Source organism: Onthophagus taurus, chromosome 7, assembly GCF_036711975.1.
Source record: "Onthophagus taurus isolate NC chromosome 7, IU_Otau_3.0, whole genome shotgun sequence".
Classification (NCBI taxonomy): Eukaryota; Metazoa; Arthropoda; class Insecta; order Coleoptera; family Scarabaeidae; genus Onthophagus; species Onthophagus taurus.
In genome coordinates, this window is record NC_091972.1 from 38,828,421 (window position 1) to 38,853,422 (window position 25,002).

Sequence of the window (25,002 nt, forward strand, 5' to 3'; positions counted from 1 at the left end):
GGTATGAAAAGTTTGCTACAACTAAACTATATTTTAATGTTTATAGAATGGACATGGTTTAACATTTCATATCAAAAATTCTTTATTGTTATTACTTATTATATAGTAAATTAATAATAATAGGTATGTAATAATAATATGTACACTTTTTATATTTTTAATATTTGTCTTTTACATCCAACGATGGCATTTTTGAAATGCATTTTAAATTTTAATAAAGTAGTCTATATTCAAGGGTCTATATTAACATCACTATTGGGTCTATCGCGTTGATTTCGGTTACATCCAGTTTCATTCAGTGCTAATTTTTAGTTTTTTTTAGAAGACTATGCACGGCACCTTCTCCTTGGACATCAAAATGTCGAAGAATTTTTGCTGTATCCATTCTATTTGTGGATGATTTTTGATGAAATACTGCAGTACAAGCGAAAATGCTATTTATAGTCTGGGAAATACAAGAATCAGATCAAATGACCAGTTTTTTTAATTTCGGTAAATCTAAAATCCACAATTTTCAGTAAACTCTGTAGTAAGCTCTGCCGGATATCATTTCATGCCAAACAGCATTATTGGTTGTTTATTACTCTTTTTTCACTAAATATTACTAAGACACAATCATTATTTCATACTGACAGAAAAGATCAGTAACTGATTGAAACTATTAATTTAAATTAAGTTCTATGAAACGTGGTTGTATGTTTTGATATCATTTGCTGATCCTTCTACTCTTCTACGTCTGCGTAAACCATTTCTAGCACCTAGACCAGTATCATTTTTAAGCTTTTTGAATCTAATCCCCATGATTTCTTAAATACGACCACACATTCAAATTTTTTATGTCTTTCTTCATCAATGGGCTCATCATCACATACTGCTTCGAAGTCCTAGGAGTTACCGTCAACTAAGTATTGATCATTGTTCTTCACCTTCTCTCGATGGATCTAAGTATTCATCTATGCATTGTCTACTCCCCTGTTGGTTAGTCATTGTGGATCTGAATCACGTCTACATTCACCTTAATTTGCTACAACTTCTTTTAACGGTTTCAATCATTGCCTTAGCCAGATTGCTTCCCTTACCCATATTGGAATCGAAGTTTTTGTGTAGAATAAGATTGTTGGGCAGATTGTAGATACTGTGTTTTTTGAAGAACTGCTTCAATAGATCTTATGTGCTTCTTAACAATACTGTCCTCAATGTCACACGAGTTCCTGATTTACTTGTTCCGTTCTATGTCTTTTAAAATATAGCCATTTATGGCTCTTATAGTTCTCATTACAGTAGTCTTTTGAAAGCTTTTTCGTAGTGACATTTTCCGCTCATGTTTCTATAGCGTATGCCCAGTAAACAAATTTGCGTTTCAGAAACATTTCTAATACATATTATTGAAACATGAAATGTTTCTTCGACATATTTCTGAACCATAGTTGAAACGTGTCTGAAACTGCTAATCCGGCCCTTTTTATGTTTCATTGAAACGTTTCTATTGAAACGTTTCTGCAACATACAGGTGACAATTACGGTACATTACTTAAATGTTTCATTAACGGGTTTGAATTATTTCTGAAATGTAAATACGTTTACCAATCTACGAAAATGTGTAATAGTATATTGAAAAACAAGTTTCGTAAGACACGTTTGAAATGCACGAATTCAAGCTGAAAAACGAGTGGCGAAGCCACGAGCTTGAAAATAGAAATTTGAATTGACAATTAGAAACTGTCAAAACACAAAATGTATTCACCTGACAAAAATGTTTGATGTACACCTCCCAAAATAAGAGAAATTGCTCATAGTTCAATGTCCTCATCATTGTGGACCTTGTATTCGATGCTAAGAACGCGTTTAAACATCCATAGACAAACATTGTCACATTGACAACTAGAAAAATTAACGACCCAATGTCACCAACTTGAACTGGTTCCATAAAATGTTACTAAAATCTCATTACAGCATCGGATGCTGTAAGGAGTCTCATTACAGCACCCGTTTGAGTACTGTTATAGCTTTCATTACCGTCGTGAATTACAAAAAATTCTTTACATAGGTCTCTTTCTTTTTAATAGTGTTCACTAGCTGTATTTTCATTAACTAAACCTAGTGGTGATATATAAAAAAACTTGTGCCATTCTAAACCAATATTCGAACGAATCGAACTGAGAACAGAACAAAACACACAATTGAACAAGACGTGACAAGACGCTGAACGCGTCAGCGCGATGAAGATATTCCAGTTATGTTTCAGACACATTTGTAAAGAAATGTTTCAAATGAAATGTTTCTGCTGCATATTTTGGTGATATTTCATAAATATTCCTACTGAAATGTATTTGATACATATCTTTAGATACGTTTCGTAAAAATAAGTTCTAAAATGTTTCATTTAATTCACTGTACGTTAAAATTGAAATGTTTCTTGTTTACTGGGTGTTGAAATGATGTTTTGCGAAATGTTTGATATCTTACGAAGCTATCAAACATGCTCGTATTAAATAATAACCTCTGGGATGCTAATCTTAATTTTTTGTTGATCACTCGACTTTTTATGCCATTGTTTAAATATCCATTAAGCTTAAAAATCTGCGTATTAGTTTATGTCCAATTGAGAAGCTGCAGCAAGAAGAGGGGAGGTCCATTTATTTGAGATTTTTCCCTATTTTCTTGCTACATAGGATCAACTCCTTTTTATCGGTGGGACAAGAAAAAGGCAGCACCAAGGGCAATCCCTTTCTTCCCCCTATACGATATCGCGTATTGTAACTAGTTAGAGGTTATGTTTTGTTTGTTTATATTATAAAAAAATAATGAGTAACGAGGAATTTGGTTATATCTTTGGGTTCATCCCACGACCATTAAAGTAGATGGTGTAGATGTGAATTCAAATATTGAATGGGAATAAAAAGAAAGTAGAAAATGATGTAATGACATAATGATAAATACTTCTCTTTAATATTAAAAACATTTAAAACTTAGTACAAAATACAACTTTATCTTAAAATATTAAATTCATTACATTCCACCATAATTATTACAAAAATCCGGACACCTTGAAGTATCAAATTGGGATTCATAACATCCCGAACAAGGATATTGGGGCACCCCGCATCCAAAATAAGGCCAATTTCGTCCAAACGCGCACATCGGACGTTGTTGGGCCGAATAAAACACTTCATTTTGGCATCCTGAATTTATCCCTTCGTCGCATACTTCTTCCACGTACGGATGTATTACTTGATTTGATTGACAAACATTATTACAAACCCTTTGAGTTTGATAAAAACAGTTTATGTAAGGTATTCTTTGTTGTGGCACGCATTGTCTTGGGGTTGCTATTGTACAACAAGGTGTTGAATCTGGTTGAGGGAAAGGAATCTGATAAGGTATCGAGTAAGGAAAAGAATTGGGATAAGAATTAGGATAAGGATTGGGCGTATTAGGCGTAATATCCGGTTGATTTATAGTTTGTATAAATCTCTGATAATCACCACCATAATAAGTTCCATGATTACCACGTTGCGATGTTAGCACTGTAATGTTATTAAAAGATGTTGTGTTAACATCGACGGGGATATGAATTTCATTCGTGTTGTTGATTTCATTATAAACTTCTAAAATCGTTTTGATGTGAGTTGTGGTGTTTTGCGAACTAGATTGATGTCCGGATTTTCCATCTACTTTATCTTCGCATGATTTTCTACAACTTCTCCTACAATCGCTGTTTGAACATGCGGAATGGCATGTTCTATAACAACAATAGTGAGTTTGGCAGGTTTGTTGGGTGTGGCAACAACTGTTACAGTTGTCACTACAACCACTATTAGAACATTGATTGCAGTCACAATTATCGCAGTTTGAAGAACAGCAATTATTACACGTTTCGGAACATCCACCATAAGAACATTCCTCACATTCGCATTGACTACAATCGTTAGAACAATCCGTGTCTCTTTTTTGCCTTTTAACACAATCAATGTATGTCGTATAATCCGAAGGGTCGCATGCTTCTTTTAAGTTAGTTTTAGATTCTGTACAATCTAAATTATTTAATCTCCACGCGATTATCGGTGTTAATAGGAGCGTTAAGTAAATGTACTTCATCTGAATTGAAACGAAAATTAAAATAATTGATGATTAAGATTTTATTTCTTACCGTCAGGTTAAACTACACAAAATAAACTGAAACACTTAGATAATTCAATCTACAATATATATGCGATACGTTTAAAAAAATCATAATCTTCGCGAATGCACCAACCTTGATGCGGAATTTTATTTTACTCGCTCCAATTAAGTCGGCTAAGAAAACATATCATTCGGAAAATGTACCTGATAAGAAGTTGTAGGGAATTTAGAAAAATCGTTGGTTGCGTTTGTGGTTTACTTTCGTGATCTTATTTGACTCATTTAATCCTAAAAAAAATAAATAAATAAAAATTAAGTGAATAAGACAAAAATGAATAAATTAAATTTTAAATAAAATTTATTATTTTATTCATTAAATAATTAATGGCAGCATTAAATCTATAAAATTTGACCGATTTTCTTCCGAAAAAATCTTTCATATCTAATCGACACTGTGCGGCGTTGTATGAAATCACTTATTCGTTTAAATTTAGAAATTAGGTTAATAATTTTATTGAAATTGAATTGATTAATTGTGAAGAATTTATGTTGTCGTTTCATTCTGTACTTTTTATGTTGCTCCTAACAAAGGATATTGGCAAAATTGTTGACATGGCATCGGATGGCGGCAATTGTTGCAATCTATAGAGTTATAAAACATAATTAGAAAAATTCATTTAAAGTAAGGGGTTCTTATGGTTTACTTACAGACACTGCAAGTTTTTGCACAAGACATGTGTTGTTGGCACCCACTGCAAACTAAGAATAATAAAATTTATTATGTTTTAATTTCTGGCGATTATTTTGAAACTTGAAACGATCTTTACTGACTTTTTAACAGTAAATTCATTTAAATTTACTGTTGCAAATAGTATTTGAAATTAATTTGAAAAGTTTTAAAGACTCGACGAAATTGTAATCTAAAAAGAAGATCCTGATCATAATATAAGGTCTGATACATCGACTAGCTATGAAATATTAATGCAAAAACCATGATATGGATTATAAACATTAGCTCTTTAAGGCCCACTTTTACCATCCTCCTGATAAACTATCTAGAGGTTACGTAGTTGCCATGGTTACGGTGGTTTTAAGCATTCTCATTGGCTAAGGCTCGTTACTATCATCTTCTGGTTAAGCTATCTAAGGGATTATTACCACGGTTACGGCTATTTTGTGCGCTCTGATTGGGTAGTAGATGGGTTTATCTATAAGATAAATTTAACTAAAAGATGGTAGTAATGGACCTAAGAGTTGGATTTATCTATGGGATAAATTTATCAAGAGGTGGTAAAAGTGGGCTTAAGTAATTTTGCTTGAAAGATAAGTAGGTTACCGGAATATATATGAACATAGACGAATGCAATCTAACGAACCACAAATATTTGTTATATTTTCAACCTACCAGGATATTGATGAGTCCATAAGGCCATTTAGTCTAGACAATATCAGTTTTACAAGACATGTATGGACTAAAAACAATATTACAATAATTAAAGATGGTAGCTACATTGTAGAACACTAGTGAGTTACACACTTACATACAAACTAACGTCAGCTCCAAATATGAAAAAACAAGCGACATGAACTGTGATCATCTTCACAGATATCCAGTCCCTCAGTTATTCTACTACAAAACTTCTTTGGTAGAATATCAATTAATCACTCAAAGCCAATGGTAGTAGAATGGTCATCCGGTACAAAATCAAAAATAAAGCTGTGTATCATCAGCGTACAAGTAATAAGAACAATAGCTTAACTTTTGAAACAGGTCATTGATGTAAGGTGTAAGTAAAATTGGCTCCATGTTAGAGGCAGTTATGTAACTATTAAGAGAACAACTAGTCCGAGAACCATTTTTTTTCTGTCAAGTAACCATATAGACAGCGTTCATTTCAGAGACTTGCTTTTCCAATATGAATGTCATCAAGATACAGTGATATGATATCTGCTGAACCACTTACCCGAGTGAACATGCTCTAAGGAGGTACTTCCAAGGAAACTAGATCAGAAAGTATGTAATGGAAGCCACCATAGTTGCCTCAAGGTTTATCATTGGAGGAAGCTTTGCAGTTAAACACATAGCATAGGGTTCGCAATTGATAACACCTGGTAAAGGCAGCGAATTGTTGAGTGGTATTAACTTAGCAAACTGTACTTATCATTCAGGTGAGCCTACTTATTTGCCAACCGACAACCAGACGGTGTCGGATCTGCTGGCCTTCTGAATAACATATATAATATAAGACCACATCAAGAAAGTAATGAAGCAACATTTTAGTAAAAACTATGCTGATTTGGACAAGTTTAGACTAATGCTAGAAAACCTAATTTGTTTAAATGTAAGATGATCTTGAGGCTTAACCCCAAAATCTTATAGCACAAAATCGAGCAGCTGCAAAGGAGGCTACTCCTGTAGCAAAAGAACAGTCTCCTTTATTTCGTTTTTATTAGAATTTTGTAGCTCATTGTTGAAGTACGTGGCAATTTAGCCACTCATCTTTAAAAAAATATTGAAAGGTAAAGTTTTGGCATCGTGTTGAATATTAAATAAACGGCTTGACGAATCAGAATTCTAGTTTGCAAAGTACCTACATGTGTACTGAATAAGTCGTTCAAATTTGAAAAGAATTAGTTCGATAGATTTCGAGATATTGATATGATAAAAAAAAGAAGAAAAGCAAGAAGCAGAACATGGTATAAATCCAGAAACGCCACAGTCAAAAGAAAATTTAACCGAATGGGCAATTAAACCAGAACTTACCAGAATTTAATCATAGATGCTTCGAAAAATATCTTAATGGTTAAAGTCCGGAAGCAGGTAGAGACTAGATATGCAAATAAAAACATTCATCATGTTGATATACTTGTTTAATGCTTGCTTGAGATTGAAGCTTGTCTCGCAATGTTTTAAGATTACCCAGATAATTATGCTTAAAAAACTTGACAATCGCCGATTTGCAAAATGCATCTATTTCGTTGTTTCCTGCCATTTCCAAATGATTTGAAAGATTACTGTTAATAACTCATCAACATATCAGATTTCCAGATTGGATTTTGTAATCGCCATTCTACAATAGATAACGTGATACTCGTAAATAAAGTATTTGAAGAGCAAAAATACTGTTTCAAAGACGTTTGACATGATGTGACACCAGAGACTTGTCTACAACAAACTACTGGAATCATATTTTTCTGAAAGACAGTTTGAAGTGTTACATGATGGGGTAAAGTTAACATTCAAACCAACCTTGGCTAGAGTTTCACTCCAATATCTACTGTTTATTGCAGATATTCCTATTTCAAATTGATAACATCGTTGCTATGGTAAAAGTTTCAACTCAAATGGACTCAGCTGGAAATCGGTCCATGCCTATTTTGTGATAACCTGTGTTTCTTGGATTTCTCGAGCAGATTGTATAAAATATCTCGATTTTAATGGCAGATTGAACTGGACGCATGATGTTAGACAAAAAGCTAAGCAGATTAGACTCAAAAGTAGACATATATTAGCCGGTAGATGCTTCCAACTTGATCTGCGATCAAAAAGACTAGTTTATCGGTCTATAATTAAGTCTAATTAATTGATCATTCAAGTAGCCAAACAATTTCTTAGACTGATTACCATTGCTTATCGTTACATTGCGAACTGCATGATTACCTCAAACCCAAATAGGTCTACGAAGAGATCCAAAATATCACAGCGACACACGTAAAAAACCTGATGCGATATTCCAACGTTGAAGTCATTCAGCTCATGGGCAATATCAAAGAACTCAGAAGATCGAAGGAAACTAAACTTAATCAACTTTTATAGTGTCAGGATTAAATTTAGTTTAAATTTATAAAAGGATTTCAAAAATTTCATCCACGATTTGTTATAAGGCTAATCGCAGTTAGACAGAACCCGAATTATGTCTTATTCTCCTTCTACTCTTCATGAAGTTCAACGATGGCTTTTTGGTTGATTAAAGTCAAGTTCTTGTTGTGTTCCATGCAGGAATCACCTCGAACAGTAAACAAAACTTTCACACAATGCAATCTTATTTTTGTTTGAGGATGTAAATGTTAAAGAAGTAGTTATAAATAAATAAATAAGCGTTATTGCATGTAGAGAACATTTTCCATAGATGGATAGGACAGCTTTGTTTACGTTTGTTGTTTTCTCTGAGACAAAAAATATAAATAGGTTCTATCATCTTTCTTGCCACTGACGTGAGATGTTTGAGAACGCTGTATACAAGTGGGCTGTGTTAGATAAATACTGCAACATCTGTTCCTGGTTGCCAAGAGATTGATATCATCATCAGCACGACTCTATGTTTCTATGGTGACGATTTTCATTCAAATTGTTCTTCTTTGCGGTAGCCATATTGGCTTGATCTACGCATTCTGTTCTGTCAGCATTTCTTGTGTCAACCAGTTATCTTTCAATGTTTTTAGAGGTCCCCACCATCCTTTTGGTTTCCGCTATCTCTGTTCGCACCTTCACAGCATATATCATTATCCATACTTTGGTCCTGGTAGATATGCAGTTGTTTCTCCAGATCTTAGTGATTCTTAGTACTATTTTGAGTGATTTGTTGACCTGTTTTTTACATTTTTCTTGGATTTTCTATAAGACGGGCTTATGCCCAAATAAATGTAGTCTGTTAATTGTCTTATCATGTTTCCTATCATGTTGTCCTATCATCTAACTTTAAACTCGGCATCATATTGCGTTAATATTTCTAAATGTTTTTCCCATTCATCATATAGTCACATCTGTAAACGTATTATGGAGTTACCAGCTGTCTGAGCTTCTAAAGTGTACAGGTTTTGCAAATAGAACTTCTGGCATTGGCTTTGTAACCGACCAAAATATAAAATATGTATAAAATATAAAAATATTTGCATTTGCACATGCAAGAACATGTGTGCCACAAATCAAGAGGTTTATGTCAGCAAACAACTTAAAGAATTCTTTGAAATTCAAATTCATCAAAATCTTACGAGCCACTGCCATTCGTCTTCTTTGAAGTAGATTACAACATTATTATTTCAGCCATCCTTAAAAGATTTTAATAGATAACTTTTATAATCTGAATTTTATGGAACACCTGTATATATAACATCTTTTTTTTTTAGTTTCTTTTCTTACATTTTAAAGGTTCAAAAATCTTTTTGTAAGTACTTACTCGTTCCTAAATGTTGTTGACAATTCGAAAAACATTGAGTATTTGGTTGGCAACGTTGACACACTAAATAAAAAATAAAACTTAATTCCTTTTAATACACACCTTTCAATACTTACATGAGTTGTAATGTGCATTGCACGATGAAGCACAAGGAAGGTGACCACCACAATTTTGGCACACTAACAATTAAAAATCTTTTTATAATTATTAAAAAATTATTTTTATTTCACTTACTTGTGTTCATAAAATGAGAACAAGTTTGGTGACACGGCATATGAAATTGGCACTTTGGGCAAACTATAAATAAAAAAAATTTAGACTTCTAAAAAATTATCGTGTTCGTTTATCTTACCAACTTCAAAGTGTGGTCTGCAATTTTGGAAACATGCCAAGTGATTTTGATGGCAATTTTGGCAAGCTGAAATGAAACGATATCAGTTTGATGTGGTAAATTATTCATTATATTACTTACATGGTATTATTACTGGATATGGAACTGGTACTTGAACAGGAATGTGAACCGGGTTGTTAACAACTTGAATCTCCTTAAATGGTACGGGAACCGGAGTCAATTTATCGACAACGATCGGTACACTAACAACGTTTTCAATATAATGGGGTACTGGAACTGGAACTCCAACCGGTTTTTCAACAACCGTTGGTACTTGCACTGGTACGTGCTGGGTTATGTATTCCGTGTGTTTAACAGGATAAGGCATTGGAATTGGTTTATCAATATACGTTGGAACATTTACTAATATATACTTGTAGTGAGTTTGATTAAATGGTATGTAATAAGGAATTGGTCTATCAACTGGTACTTGTACTGGGTATACTATAGGCCTATCTACGGGTGATAATACAGGTACGTATTGGGTGTTATTAATGAAATACGGCACTGGTTTTACAATTGGTACTTCTACTATTTTCTCAATAATTTTAGTTTCATTAGATGGAACCGGAACGTATACTTTTTTCTCTACAACTTTTTCCACTTCAACTAGTACTGGTCTATCAATATAATACGGAACTCGAATTATTTGTACGTTAGTACCATTAGGTCCTTCATTAATTTGTGAAGATTTGCGATCTGCTACAGAATGTACTAATATATTATTTTCGTTAATAGTTGTTACATTAATAGGGTTATGCAAAGTATTGTTTTGGTTAATTTCGTTTGAAATTGTAACTGTAAGATTCGATTGGTTTGGCACAGATTTCTTGTCATTAACGATAACCGTTTTTTGTGTAGAATCAATTAATTCAGTTTCGGATTCCGTTTTATTACTGGAACAAATGATGTCTTCACAGTTGCAGTTGTTGCAGCGGTTACAACACGGTGGGTTTTCATAACAACAGGTTTCAATTGAACAACTCGAACAACATCTCCTATTACAATGTGCGAAAGTTAGGGATATAATTGGAAGAAGGAGTAAAAAGGTTATTAGATATCTCATCTAAATTGAAAATAAAAATTTTTTTTAATAAAAAAAGTAATTAATTAATTCTAAATCTTACCTTGCGAAAACGATGAACTCTAAATTCAATTAATCCAAGTTCATACTGTCTAAGATCAGTTTACTACTGACCAATCTTTTTAAAAATTTCTAAACTTAAGCTTTCTCCCACATTCTTTCCGAAATAAAAATAGTTTCTTTTTTCAAGCCAAATCTCCCACATTTATAATAAATTTGTTGGTAATATATACTTTTTTTTTCTGTAATTCCAATTTGTTACACAACAAATATGTTTAATTTGAAGGTCGTGTTGAAATATTATTAAACTAGTTAAATCTACGTTTCGGTGAAATTACATAACCTTTTTTACGTTTATTTTCACATTTTTGCTAGTTACGAAAAAATATGCGCGAATACTTGCATGTATCATGGTTGATGTGAGAGACATCAAACATGATGTTTAGGTATGTGATGAGCAAGATCTTGAGGGAGACAAAGACAGTCACTGACAAATACCGTGGATTAGGTTAAGAGATGTCAGTGAAGACGCAAAGGAAAGCCATAATGATATTGAGGTAAACCTAGTATACATAGATATCAAAGACGATGTTTAGGATCATCCAATACTGCGATAACAGATGATGACTACAATCTTGAAATATATCACAATAATGTGGAGAGATATCATAGACAATTACGACGAAGGTAAGGATCTATGTTGATGAATATCACTGAAGACATTGAAGGATACTGCTACAACGTTTACAACGTGCCAGATCTGGTGGAGTATTGCTTATCGTCGACGTATTTCAGCTGGAAAGGAGAATGTTACGAGCAGTTCGAAGGGACAGCCATGGTATCTCCACTATCACCAGTTATAGCTAATTTCTACATGGAATTATTCGAAGAGGACGCTTTGAAGAAGAGCCAGTGGAAACCAAAACTATGGCTCCAATATGTGGATGACACGTTTGTGATATGGCAACATGGTCAAAAACGGCTCCAAGAGCTCTTGGATCACTTGAACTCTCAACACCCTATGATTAAGTTCACCATGGAAACAGAAACTGCCAAAAAATTACCTTTCCTAGATGTGTTGGTCACCAGGACGACAAATGGAGATATAGAACTTGGTGTATACCGAAAGAAGACCCATACCAACAGGTATTTACAGGCATGTTCATATCATCATCCCCAACAGAAGAGGTCCGTGATCCGTACATTATTTCAGCGAGCAGCGAGACTATGTGAAGGAGAGAACTTGAAGAAGGAGCAACGCTTTCTACGAGGCGTGCTGCAGAAGAATGGATACACTTCGAGGGACATCAACCAGGTCATCAAGCAGCGAAATCAGAAAGAGGACACGGTAAGTACAAAACTACTTGGATTTACCTGTCTTCCCTATGTTTCAGGTGTAACGGAACGAATTGCTAGGCACCTCAAGAAGAACGACATCGTAGTGCGGTACGGCACGGTTAGCAAAATTCGGAACACACTCCCGATAGCCAAGGACAAACTAACTCCATTAAAAGGAGCGGTGGTCTACCGACTATCGTGTAGTTGTGGGAAGGTTTATATTGGCCAAACTGGACGCAATGTCGAGTGCTGCATCAATGAGCATTAGAGGGATGTAAGGCTGAAGAAGATCCAGCAGTCGGCGGTTGCGGAACATTGCCATACAAAGGGACACCGAATAGACTTCGCACAAACAAAGGTGCTGGCTAGGGACAACAGATACTACCAAAGACTGACAAAAGAAGCCATGGAGATCCACCGACATAAAAATAACGTCAACAGAGAGGATGGCTGGGAGCTTAGCAGAACATGGAAGATTGTGGTGAACACGAAGACCTCTTCCCGCCTCACACCGGACGCAACGCAATTAGTTAATAATTAGCTTATAATTAGCGTTAACTGATTATTAATTAGTTTTTCCGACTTATATATAGTTACCGATTTTTGATCACGTCACTTCGAACCAGTTTCTGAAGAAGGTTGCAACATGGCATCCGAAACGTCAAACCTTTTATTAAAAGACGCACGGCAAAACCCAAAAGTTTCTAGTGTTAGTTCTAATTTTAGTTTAAGCTAGGATAGTATTGATGAGTATTAAGGATTATGTTAAGAGATCTTAGGAATAACGCATACTGATACCGTATTGATGTTGAGTAAAACTTGCTATGATGTAGGAGGATACCAAAAACGATATGGTGATATAGATGATAAGGAAGATCTTAAGGTAGGTACAGTGTTGACAAGTGTCACGGATTATGATAATCGTTATCAAGGATAATGCGGAAGAATGTGATACAGACGCCGAGAAAAATGTTTAAAACAATGTTAAAAGATGTAGAAGGATGTTGAGAAAATCTAACGATAATACAGAAAGATATCAAAAACGATGCTTAAAGTTTAGCGATATCGAGGACTATGAGGAATGTCTTAATTAAGAGAGAACAGTGTTAAGAGATGCAGAGGACGATATTGAGAAGTATAGGTGATGTTGAGGAAGGATTAAACTACATTGGACGAAATTGTTGAAAGTTATCAAGGGTAATATTAATAGATGATGAATGACGCCGGAATAATATTGTAAAGGGATGACGTAGACCATGTTAAAAAACCGGTAATGGAGGAAGATATCAAGAACGGTGCTAGGACGTTTCAGTAATAATGTTGAAAGATGCCAGGGACAAAGTTAAGACATATAACGGATGTTGTCAACATCAAAGTCGATGTTTAGCTATATCGAAGACGATGTTGATAGATGCAAAGGAAAATCTTAAGGGAGACCGTAAGGAAACCCAAGGACAATGTTAAGAGGTGTCGTCAGTGCCGTTGAGGAAGGCTAAAGTCGACATTAAAGGATATTAGGGATGACGTTCAAACATATTGGTAATATTAGTAGATGATGGGGAAGATGTTTCAATGTTGATAAATGTCAGGGATGATGTTATGAGATGCCAGGAAAAAATGGAATGAAGTAGGTAAGAGAATATCAACGACGATGCTGAAGAATCTCAGTATTGATATTGAGATATCTCAAGAATGATATTAAGAAATGTTAAAGATGATGTTTTATGATATCAAAAACGATATTGATAAATATTTAAGAAGATATTATTTGAAGCTAGTGTTGATATATTTCAGGATCGGTATTAACAAATTCCTCAGATAATGCTAAGAAAGAATTTGAGGATTTGAGTTACAATATTAATAGATGTCAGTGATTATGTTGAGAGATGTTAGGCAAAAAAATGAAAAGGAGGCCCTAAACGATATTAAGGAAGACTAGTAATGATGTAAAAGAATTACGTACCACATTAAGGGATGGTAGAGGATATCAAGGACCATGCTTGCAGAAATGAGGGTTAATATGAGAGATATAGATCTTGCCATAATAACGCTGATGAAGACCTATGATGAGAGATGAAGGGATGTCAGGGATAATGCTTAGAGATACCGTAGTGATGTTATGCAATATCTGCTATGAAGTGGGAGGATACCAAGGACGATGCGTGCTAATATGAGAGATGATATATACCATAAATGATTTTTAGGATTATCGAAGACTATGATGATAAATGATAAGGCAGATGTTGAGTGGGACAGAATAGTTTTGTGAGATACCTAGGACGACATTGAGAGAAGTCGCAGACACCATCGAAGGAGATAAGGGAAGATATTGATGAAAATTAGGGTAGATGTTGAATGATATCAGGGGTAATGTTTATAAATCAAGGAAAAGATATTGCTGGAAGTTAGAACAATCGTGAGAGATTTGTGATACTATTAATTGATGTAATAATGTAGAAGAATAATAGGAATATCTGAGATGATGATACAAAGGCGATGTTGATATATGGATGGGAAGATCAAAGAGAAATTTGATAAAAGAAGAGTGTAGAAGAAGGCTAAGGTGAGATAGCCTGGCGTGGTATGTTCGAAAGAATTGGATTAAGAAAGAAGCAATAAAGGGCGACAAGACAGATTACGATGTATAGAGACTGTTGAACTAGTCTTACAAAACGATTAGTTAAAAGTTGAAAATAATGTTAAGGATCCTTTTATTTCATATGATATTTATTATTTATTGCCAACGATGAGGTTGAAGTTATATGAAAAGCAGTTTGCTGATGAAAAGCAATGTTTGATCCACACTAGCGGAACATAGTACGGAGTTGAGAATAGGAATAGGATCGAAGGAGATTATTGTTGCTTAGAGACGTAATAATACAAAATAATAAATATACACGATCACAAAGAAAGCCGAAGAGGAAGCCAATTCAAGTAACGGAAGATAACAGAGTCACTTATACCTTATTGATAAAATATGTTTATGCAGTTATAGATGGTAAAATGATTTTCATGGGATACTTGTTAGGAACAAGTTAAGTAAGGTGGGAAGTAAACTTTGAATAGTGTTGCGAAGCGTGTGATTAATGTGGAAGGATAATATGTTTTGCTTTAATACTGGATTGTAGAGTAGAAAATGAAAAATGTCTCATAAATGCTTCTCAGCGACAAAGATGCCTATATTTGTAAATTATTATTTGAGACTTGTATATCTTTCCTTTTCGACTTGGGTAGGAATGATTTCGCATTCAAATGGCTGGGGATGGTAGCTCCAAGGCGGGATGGATTCTCTTTGATGGAGAACAAATGGGTCTAAGAAACCTGCACGCATAAACGGATACGAACTAATCCCAGTACACGCTTAAAACTAGTATAAATGTATGTGTGTGTAGACACATAGTAAGAAGTGGTGTCAAAAAAGTAACAAGAGAAATCGATGAAGGAAACTACTGTACACGACTGTATTTGAACAGCAACTTTAGTAAACATAGGAAAATAAAATTAAAGTATTCTCATTATACAAATATATTTATTTATTTTTAATTTGTTCTTACTTTTAATTTAAGTATTACAACATATTTTAACACCAACATTCATTCCAATAACATAATTAAGTAAAATTTACTTTGTTAAAGTATTTAAAACTTGTTGGATTATAAACTTTGTATAAGCAGAAACTTTAGAAATTCTTCATATTGTTGGGTTGCGAAAATCTTAACATATATTGGATTTTCACTCACTTTTAGGGCAAGTGCAGGCACAAACGCATGGTGCAGGTACAGGACAGGGTGTTGACAGAGGACACGGTGTAGGTTGTGGACACGGTATAGGTACAGGTACCTCGACACGAATAGGCTGTGGCTCAAAAATAGGACATCGTGGACGTATAGAATATGGTACAGGGATATTTTCAGTTTTATCCTCGTCGGGTTTAGTCGGAAACACAGTTGTACTATTTATTCCAATTATATTGTATATAATTATGAAAACAAATAAAAATATAATTGAATATTTCATCTGGATAAAAAAAAAACGTTTTATTAACTTAAAATCAAAATCCCATTTATTGAAAATCCTACCTTTTTGGAATATTAACAACCACAACGCAATTTCGTATAGTCTAAGATCAGTGACGTTCTGATCATCCTTTTTAAAACATTCAACACCCACGCTTTTCCCCACATTGTACACAAAATAAATATAATTTTCTTATTGATGCCAAATACCTCCGATATTTATACTTTATTCAAATGTAAATATATATTTGAAACACCATTAATGTATATATTAGTATAATGTTTACAATGAAAGTAGTTCGATTAAGAACCGCTGGACGATGTTGCTGTGAAGACAGAAGACCTGGCATAGAATTCAGTAGCATCTATGTGTTAAAATTAAATTATCAAAATTCGAAGGTAATGATGTGTGCTGAAAATTTCCATAGAATGGGAGAAAATGTGACGTTGTAAGAACGTTATAAAAAACTATATAAAATTATATGAGAATGATTGAAAGGCTAAGCCACACTTTGATTAAGATTTCTATATTAGTTGCAGATAAATTTGTTGATGAGTGATTTGTAGGTTGTGCATAGAAGGAAAGGGAAAACAATGATATAACCAGGATAACTGTAGAAGTAGATCTGTACATGGAATAATGCAAAGGTTTATGATGATATTGCGAGAGGGTTAAGATGATCTAATTAACACCACATTCATACAATATTGTGCAGCTTATATTGAAGCGATTCAGCTGCAAGCAATCTTGGCTTAACTTGCAGCCGATATATTATGACTCCATCTAATCAAGTCGATGTCTGGATCTGAGCTTATTTGACTCCATCTAATCCAACCATCGGTCGTCAATTGGGGTCGACTCTTTACTATTTCTTACTTCTTCTTCATATTGGCTCGTCTTATAACAAAATTTGACGATCCAATTACTCCAGACCAATCCTTACAAATCTTTTTCCTGCTGTTTTACCTTCTGTAATCAATCTAAGGAGGTGTTATATTCTTGTGTTGTAACACACGTAGTTCAGCTAACTTTCTTTGACTGTATTCAAAAGCTCCATATTTTTACACTGCACTTCCACGTAGGTTATACTCTGTCCATGAAATTTTTGAAATTTGGTGATGAAGGAACATTTTGAGTGTCCAGCTTTCTGACCAATATGCGAACACCGGATAGTTTAAATATTTACAAGTAAAGACTTTTTTGCATTTCTTGCATGTTCTATTCTAGTTGCTACTTCGTTTTTGGGATCGCAATTAATTTATCACCCAGATATTTATATGAGGGTACTTGATCTATAGGGATGTCATTTATAAGGAGAGGCGTTTCTGAGAAGATCATTAGCATTGTCTTCGAGGTGCTTATTGATGTCTTACAGTTGGCTCCGTATCTGCGAGTCGGTCATACTCTTGGCAAAAACTATCGTGTTGTCTGCGTAACGGAGATTTTTCACGTTGACGCCGTTCTTCAAAATCTTCAAGATCGCTATCTATTCCGATGTGTCACCATCCACTCAAATGTTCGTGGTTTGACTCCAATACACATAGTCAAATCGCGTCAACTCCCACATATCGAAGGATCTCTGCACGGTTTGATGTTGTATTTTGCAGGTCTTCAATCTCCTCACAGCGTTCTTGTAGCCATCTATAATAGCTTTGTATTTATTATGATCTTTATTTTTCTGTAATCTTCATTGGTCCATAACTTGTAGAATTTCACATCCAAGTAATATGAGCAGTTTATGTTAGAATACCATCTAATCAAGCTGAGGTTGCTTGCGACCGAGGTTGAATAGCGTGGTGAATTGATATCACATCCATGCTGTGTTGAGTAGCTTATATTGAAGCGCCTCAGGTGCAGCGAATTTAATAATAATAGACTTTATCAGAATTTTCACAAAATAACAATATAAATTTAACTGGTTGGGAAGGGCGAAGTTAAGACAATCGTCTTCTCTTCCACTCAACCCTGCCATAAAAATAAACTAAAATATAACAAAAAACAAAAGAAAATGAATAAATACAAAACAAAACTAAACGAGATACAAATAAAACTAATAATACTAGTGCACCAATGAAAAATAAAACGAAAAAAAAGATTTTTAAAGATTGTAATACAATTGCATAAAAAGCAAAACCAAATCATCGCATTCCACGTGTCCCACCTGTATCTGATCACATTGTTCTCCATATAAAAATTTTTTGATCTTTGTTTGAAGCGACGGCAAGCTCAACATTTTCAATGATTGGGGTAAGCTATTATAAAATTTAGGTAAGTTGTAAGAGAATAATCTCTCAAATAATGTAGTAACATGTAGCGGTGGTGTGACAATACCCTTGCTTCCAACCTTTAAGCTATATCAGTGCGGAATGTAATCTTATCATACAAATAAGATAGACATTTAAGCAACAGTAACTTATGATAAAGTGAAACCATATGGTATATGTGACGGTTAAACATATTCAGCCACTCAAGAGCGATCAACCTGTGTGAGACGTGGCATTCTCGTCGAAGCCCGAAAATCATTCGGAGACATAAATTCCTTATTGATGTTTTTGAGTTCAGACAACTATGATATACTGTATCACAAAAGCTAAAATGACTCAGCACTAAGGAATCGCAAACCATAACCTTTGTGCTGCGATTTAAAATATTCCTCATGCTATATATGAGCTTCAAAGCAGCAAATGAAGTTTTTGTTTTGTCCAGGATGTGCTTTTCGAACCTAAGATTCGAGTCGAGCTGTAATCCTAAATTTCTAGCACACTCCCTAACACCAATAAATTTACCACCAATATTGATTTTAAAATTTTCTGCAAGAGAGTCTCGTGCACCCCGCCTTCCAAAGAGCATAACCACTGTTTCATTTGAATTTACCCGTAACGAGTGTTTAGTGGATACATCTATCAGATTATTTATGTCCTCACTCAATTTAACTTGAGCAGTGGCCATGTCCATAGGCCAGAACGATACATAGATTTGGGAATCGTCCGCATAAAAATGTGACTGAATATTTCAAAACTGTCGAAACATTAGAAGTGTAGATACAAAACAGTAGAGGCCCCAAGATAGAACCCTGTAGCACTCCTGACTTCAAGCCTCGCAGTTCAGATCTCCGATCACCCAATTTAACCGCTTGTTGTCTGTCTGACACATAACTATCAATCATGCTCATAGAAGAATCATTGAACCCAATGAAGGATAAGATAGCTGATAACATCCTATGATTGACAGTATCAAAGGCCCTACTGTAGTGTAGCATAACTAATCAGTAAGCCTATTTTGATCCGTCGCAAACAATTTTGTCATCAACTATATGCGTTAATGCTGTATCGCAACTGTAATTAGCACGAAATCCAGACTGTATTCTAGGCAGAATATTAAGTTTATCGAGAAATGCCTGAATTTGATTATTTATAATTTTTTCTAATTCTTTAGACAAAACAGGGAAAATACTATTGGTCGCAGGTCCGAAAATGTCATAGGATTTTTAATCTTTGGCAAAGGTGTTACTAAAGATTTCTTCCAACACTTTGGAAAGATTGACCTCGATAAGCATATATTAATAATATGTGTGACGTAAGGAATGATGAAAGGACAGCAGTAATGTACCATCCCAACCGAGAGTTCATCATATCCCACACTGCCAGACTTGATATTTAACAAATAGCTCGCTACAATATGCTCCGAGACAAGCACAAAAGCAAACAATTCATTAAAGGTAGACTTTTTCGTGGTGTATAGGCCTGAATTAAGTCTGGATCAGTGATCATTGGGTTTTCCGCAGCTTGTAAAAAATTGTCATTAATATCTTCAAAGTCATTCAAATGTTGTGAAAGTACCTGCTCTTTTGATTTGGTAACATTCAGATGCCGTAGTGATTTCCAGAGAACCCTGGAACTTTATTTTTAAAAGATGATTTATATTCATTAAGTGCTAGTTCGGTTTTAGACTTTTTATATTTGCTGTAAAGACCATCTCTAAGCCTAATCATGTCTCTAAGCAGGTCTCTAATCAGCCATTTGAATTCGAGGTCGTTTGCGGCAGAAAGTGGTTACAGGTGGTTCCTACGTGGTAAAGGCGATGAAGATATTATTGATAAATATCACACTGGCGGAAATCAGTACGAAGTTGTTTGAATTAAATGCAGTTTTTTGAAATGATTCAAAACCGATGACTCGATAATACCCTTTGCTTAGAGTGGTGTGATTGTTAAGGGGAGTAGCAAAACGGGGGTTGTGTAATGGAAAACAGATTACTTATGGACTATCGCGAAAGCCTAAGAGGAAGTCAATTCTTGGGATGAGAGAAAGCAGAGTCCCATATAGCTTATTGATGAAGTGGGTACTTGGATCTAGCTGAAGACGACAAAATCATTTTTATGGGATATTTGGAATATATAGGGAACAAGATAAGTTATGATGGGAAGTAAACTTTGAATAGTAGTACAAAGTGAGAGTGGGCAAAGCGCTTTACACTCTAAACGGTTAGAAATTCTTACTGTATAGTTTGAGGTGGAACAATAACTTAGGTAAAAATAAGGAAATTAAAACATTCTCATTTTACAAATATATTTATTTCTTTTTAATTTGTTCTTACTTTCAATTTCCATTTTTAGTATTACAACATATTAACACAACAATTCATTCCAATAAAATAATAAATAATTTTAGCAACTAAAATGGTATGGACATCTACGCTGAATGAATAAAGAGAGAATCGGAGGTGGTGGGTCTTTAATATGACAGAGTATATGTACAGGAACCGGTACATAAACATTTTTAACCTCGTCGGGTTTAGTTGGAAACACTTGTACTATTAATTCCAATCATGTTGTATATAATTATGAAAACGAATAAAAATATAATTGAATATTTCATCATTTCCCCCACATTATACGCAAAATAAAAATAATTTCCTTATTGTTGCCAAATATCTTCGATATTTACAAAGATTTTATTCAAATTTAAATTTACATATTATATTTAAAAAATTTTATTTTCTACAAAAGAACGGTTTAGAACATCCACACACTACAATATTTGCGGATATTATTTAGGTTAGCTTCAGTTCAACGTTCCAAATTGCTTATCTTCCTTACATCTCGTACATACATATTGACTCAAGTATTATTTAGAGTTGAACATTAGGTACACAGCAATTCTAAAAAGCGAATTTCTTGCATGTTTCGTAATGGGAAGGTAAATATTTTATTTAACACTTTAACAAACCCCCTTCACACGCTAAAAAGAAAGACAGTTCTAAATAATCTTATAAATTTTTTATAAATAATTACTTACGTGATTGAATTCGAGGTTTTTGTGGGTTTTGTTGGATATTTGTTGGATGTGTTAAATGATATCGCTGAGGTGGTATGTAATAATAATAATTGAAAGGAATTTGATTATTTCGATAATATAAGTTTGGATTTTCAAATTTTGGAGTTAAATTAGTTTTTGTTTGATTTTTGGTTTCGTTTTTATTAAAATTTTCAGTTTTAGGTTGAAGAATTTTTTCGTTTATTGTTATATCATCATTGATTTCAGCACTTGCAATAATTTTAATATTATTTATACTTGTACTAAAAATCCTAACGGGATTTTCAATTTTTTGTGCATTCCTCAAGGTATTATTTATCTTAATAGAGACGTCAACATTTCCTTCAAACGATTGTGTTAAATTTCCTTTATATGGATACGATATGTTTTCTTTTTTGCATTCTTGTACCCAACACTTCTCTTGGCATTCTTTCGTTAAACATTTTATTTTGCACATTCTCAAACAGTCATCATCTTGTCCAACACACCAATTTATTATAATAGAAAAACACCACAATTTTATTATTCTTAAAAAAATTATCTGTATGAAATTAATACAAAGAAGTAATTTATTAATTAAAAAAATTGAATATTGATTCATTTTTTACCTTCATCTCGAAGAAATCTCGAACGAATCTGAACGAAACTGATCGTTACTAATTTCAAATAATTTCGTTTTAAAACTTGGGTTATACAAAATGTATACAAATGTGCGCGTTGTATATTTAAAGTGAGAATGTAGTTTATATTTCCAAAAAATCAGGGTTACTATTATACAGAATGTTAAAGAAACTATTTTTAGAGGAAAATTAATAATTTTTAAGGTTTTTCGTCGAAATTAGAAATCGAAAATAGTTTCATTTTAATGGTAAGATTTATTACAAATTAAATCCATACTCATAAGATAGCAACGAATGTGTCTGGGATTAATGTATAAAATGATTAAACGGATTAATGTAAGGAAATAAAATGTTATATAGATGCAAAGTACCTTAGCTTCGAAGTTTCTTAGTTTCGAAGATGAATAAAAATTTCCTTGTCCAGACCATGCAAAATTCCATTTCTATTAAAGATTTGGAGATGCTAGCAGCAGAGATGATGTTTTGGAGAAGATACCGCGGCATAGCCACGCTGGACCGAGTTGAAAATGAGGAAATAAGAGGAAGAATGACGGCACAAAGCTCAATAGTAGACACTATAAATGAAAAGCTACTAAAATGGTATGGACATCTACACCGAATGAGTAAAGAGAGAATCCTACTTAAGGTTTGGAACTGGGTGCCAGGAAAATGTATCCAGGATATCAATGTGGAGATGAAGAGGAGAGAACTGGGTGATTATGATTAGAATGATAACGACCGCTGGCGAATGGGATGCAAGAAATGGCAATAAAAAAAAGCTGGAAACACTCGTCAAATAGACTAGAACTTGGAGATGTGTTTAAAAAAACTCCGAAGATTTCGACCCCTTACATAAACAGTTTCAATCTATAACATGATTCTGTTGTGGACAAGAAACTTCGAAAAAGATATCTATTGTCAATAAAGGATATAGCACAACAAAAAACTATCAGAAAGAGTGGGACTGTCGAGAGATAAATCTCTTTGAATATCTCGCGTTTGGACAACTGGTACAATGCAGGCGATGTCTCTCTCCGATTAGTATTCTTTTCAAGCTATAATCAGCTGTGGTTATGCAATATCATAGCATGGCATATCAATAGTATAGAAACGTGGGTTTTCGACAAGGTTTAGAGAACATAAGGTTACCTCATTCCCTATGCCTCTGTAGTATCGATTATTACCCCGCAAATTGACGTCACTGGTTCGATACAGTCAGAATAAAAGATAGCCTATACGTGCCTATACTGTGGTACAGTCTATATAAAATATTTAAACCTCGCATCGTGTTGTGTTGTTCATAGAACCAGCTACGTCACTGACCCACCTTGCCTCTCAGAGGAGGAGAATCGGTATTGGGTAACCTTATGTTCTATAGACCTTGGGTTTTCGATAGGAAGTTGCACTTCAGCACCTCCTGATGACGTCATCCGCTCAATGTAAAAGTATAGGGAGCGGTGCCAACCAAAGTTTGGGGGAAAAAAAATTTGGTTAGTTCCACTGGCGCGATTTTTTCTACTTACTTTTTTTAAAAATCGCCAGATATTTAGTTATTAAATTATTTACTATTAATATCAACCAAATTTATTTCTTTTGAAAAATAAAACTGTACTTAATCTCCAATATATTTTTTATTGTTGACTCTACCGGTTTCGGCTTAAGCCATCAGCAGGAGTCTATAAGGATTATGAAAAATCATAAAATACAAACAAATACAATCAAAATTAAAAGCTATTTTACCTTGTCAAATATAGATTAGGAATTTCATTCGGTATTAAATTTGAAGATTTATGTTGTTTTCCAATTTTAAACGGGCTCGTATATTTTATGTTAACTAATTTGTAATTAAATGTCTGATTAAGAATATATATAAATGAAACAACCATACCAGAAAAGTCGAAAAGTAGCGGTCAGAGAATTACGTTGTATTGAGAACATTTGGGTTATGTTTAACAGCGCATGCGTAGCGAAATATTAATTTGTGTAAGACAAATTAAAATTTAAATTATCTCAAAAAACACTCAACTTACAAAAATCAATCAAACGAAAAAGAGGAGGAGCACATCTCTTCGGAGGAGGAGAATATACATTCCAATATCTCCTCGAAATTTCAAAAAACTGTCTGTGAAACACTTTACAGGAGGCGGTATGGAGAGTATGTGGGGTGGGAGAGTGGAAGGTAGGTGTGAAGGACCCTATGTATTGCGAAAACAAGACACACCAAAGAATTGTAATCGTCGTGTGCATAGGGGTAAATTTTTTTCCCCTAAACTTTGGTTGGCTCTCCTCCCTATACATTTACATTGAGCGGATGACGTCATCGGGAGGTGCTGAGCTGCAACTTCCTATCGAGAAGTACTCATATCTGCCGCGTCATGGTCAACAACACCGGTGTGTAACTTGTAATCCAGAGCAATTCAGATTTCGTCCACAAGTATGTTGTATAGATTATACAGTAGGTGCATACACTCAGATTGTAAGGTTGGTTAATAAATGCCATTAGGTAGCAAACTTTTACGTTTCTGATCATACGCGAACTTACAGATACTTGAATGAGTCATAGTTGTTTTTTAGATAGAGGTCTATCTCGTGAGGAGTAAGAGTTGGGAGTCCAGGGTTGAATTAGATCTGGTGGCATTGATGCCGTACATCTTCGGTTATTGCGACTTTTGTACTCCAAACAAAAGGTATACCAGAAAACAAGATATCACTTAAACTGCAGTTAAAAAGTAAATGCCAATTGGTGAGTGAACGTTGTTTCTTCGATTGTTAACTCATTGTCTGACTTTGAAAGAGAGCGAATTGTTGGCCTGCACGAGGCAGGTTTTCCGTTTCGTGAAATTGGTTGAAGATTGAATCGAAACCTTACAACAGTGCTTCGAGCATGGACTGCGTGGTCTGAACAACATAAATAAAATCGTCGTCCTGGATACGGACG

The 25,002-nt window shown here is 34.2% G+C and overlaps 2 protein-coding genes and 2 long non-coding RNA genes across 5 annotated transcripts; all 4 read right to left on the bottom strand.

Moving 5' to 3' along the window:
- Positions 1-2,950: 2,950 nt before the first annotated feature.
- Positions 2,951-4,435, bottom strand: LOC111416677 (uncharacterized). Its single transcript, XM_023048770.2, has 2 exons — positions 4,151-4,435; positions 2,951-4,098 (listed from the first exon to the last, which is right to left on the bottom strand). The coding sequence occupies exon 2, from the start codon at positions 4,096-4,098 to the stop codon at positions 3,010-3,012; it is 1,089 nt and encodes a 362-aa protein (XP_022904538.2). The 5' UTR covers positions 4,151-4,435; the 3' UTR covers positions 2,951-3,009.
- Positions 4,436-4,462: 27 nt separating this feature from the next.
- On the bottom strand, positions 4,463-12,310 carry LOC111416672 (uncharacterized). 2 transcript variants are annotated; one of them, XM_071197898.1, is made up of 8 exons: positions 10,818-12,305; positions 9,772-10,756; positions 9,652-9,717; positions 9,534-9,596; positions 9,416-9,478; positions 9,300-9,362; positions 4,831-4,881; positions 4,463-4,764 (listed from the first exon to the last, which is right to left on the bottom strand). In XM_071197898.1, exons 2-8 carry the CDS (start codon positions 10,754-10,756, stop codon positions 4,694-4,696), a joined length of 1,362 nt encoding a protein of 453 aa, XP_071053999.1. In that variant the 5' UTR covers positions 10,818-12,305; the 3' UTR covers positions 4,463-4,693. The 2 variants fall into 2 exon arrangements, with proteins under 2 accessions (XP_071053999.1, XP_071054000.1); XM_071197899.1 differs by lacking the exons at positions 4,463-4,764; positions 4,831-4,881; positions 9,300-9,362 and having other exon boundaries at positions 9,417-9,493; positions 10,818-12,310.
- Positions 12,311-15,621: 3,311 nt separating this feature from the next.
- Positions 15,622-16,237, bottom strand: LOC139430578 (uncharacterized). Its single transcript, XR_011640982.1, has 2 exons — positions 16,192-16,237; positions 15,622-16,129 (listed from the first exon to the last, which is right to left on the bottom strand). It is a non-coding gene; the product is annotated as an uncharacterized lncRNA (long non-coding RNA).
- A 4,612-nt stretch (positions 16,238-20,849) lies between these two features.
- Positions 20,850-22,118, bottom strand: LOC111417768 (uncharacterized). The gene is made up of 3 exons (XR_011641149.1): positions 22,053-22,118; positions 21,427-21,985; positions 20,850-21,369 (listed from the first exon to the last, which is right to left on the bottom strand). It is a non-coding gene; the product is annotated as an uncharacterized lncRNA (long non-coding RNA).
- Positions 22,119-25,002: the final 2,884 nt, after the last annotated feature.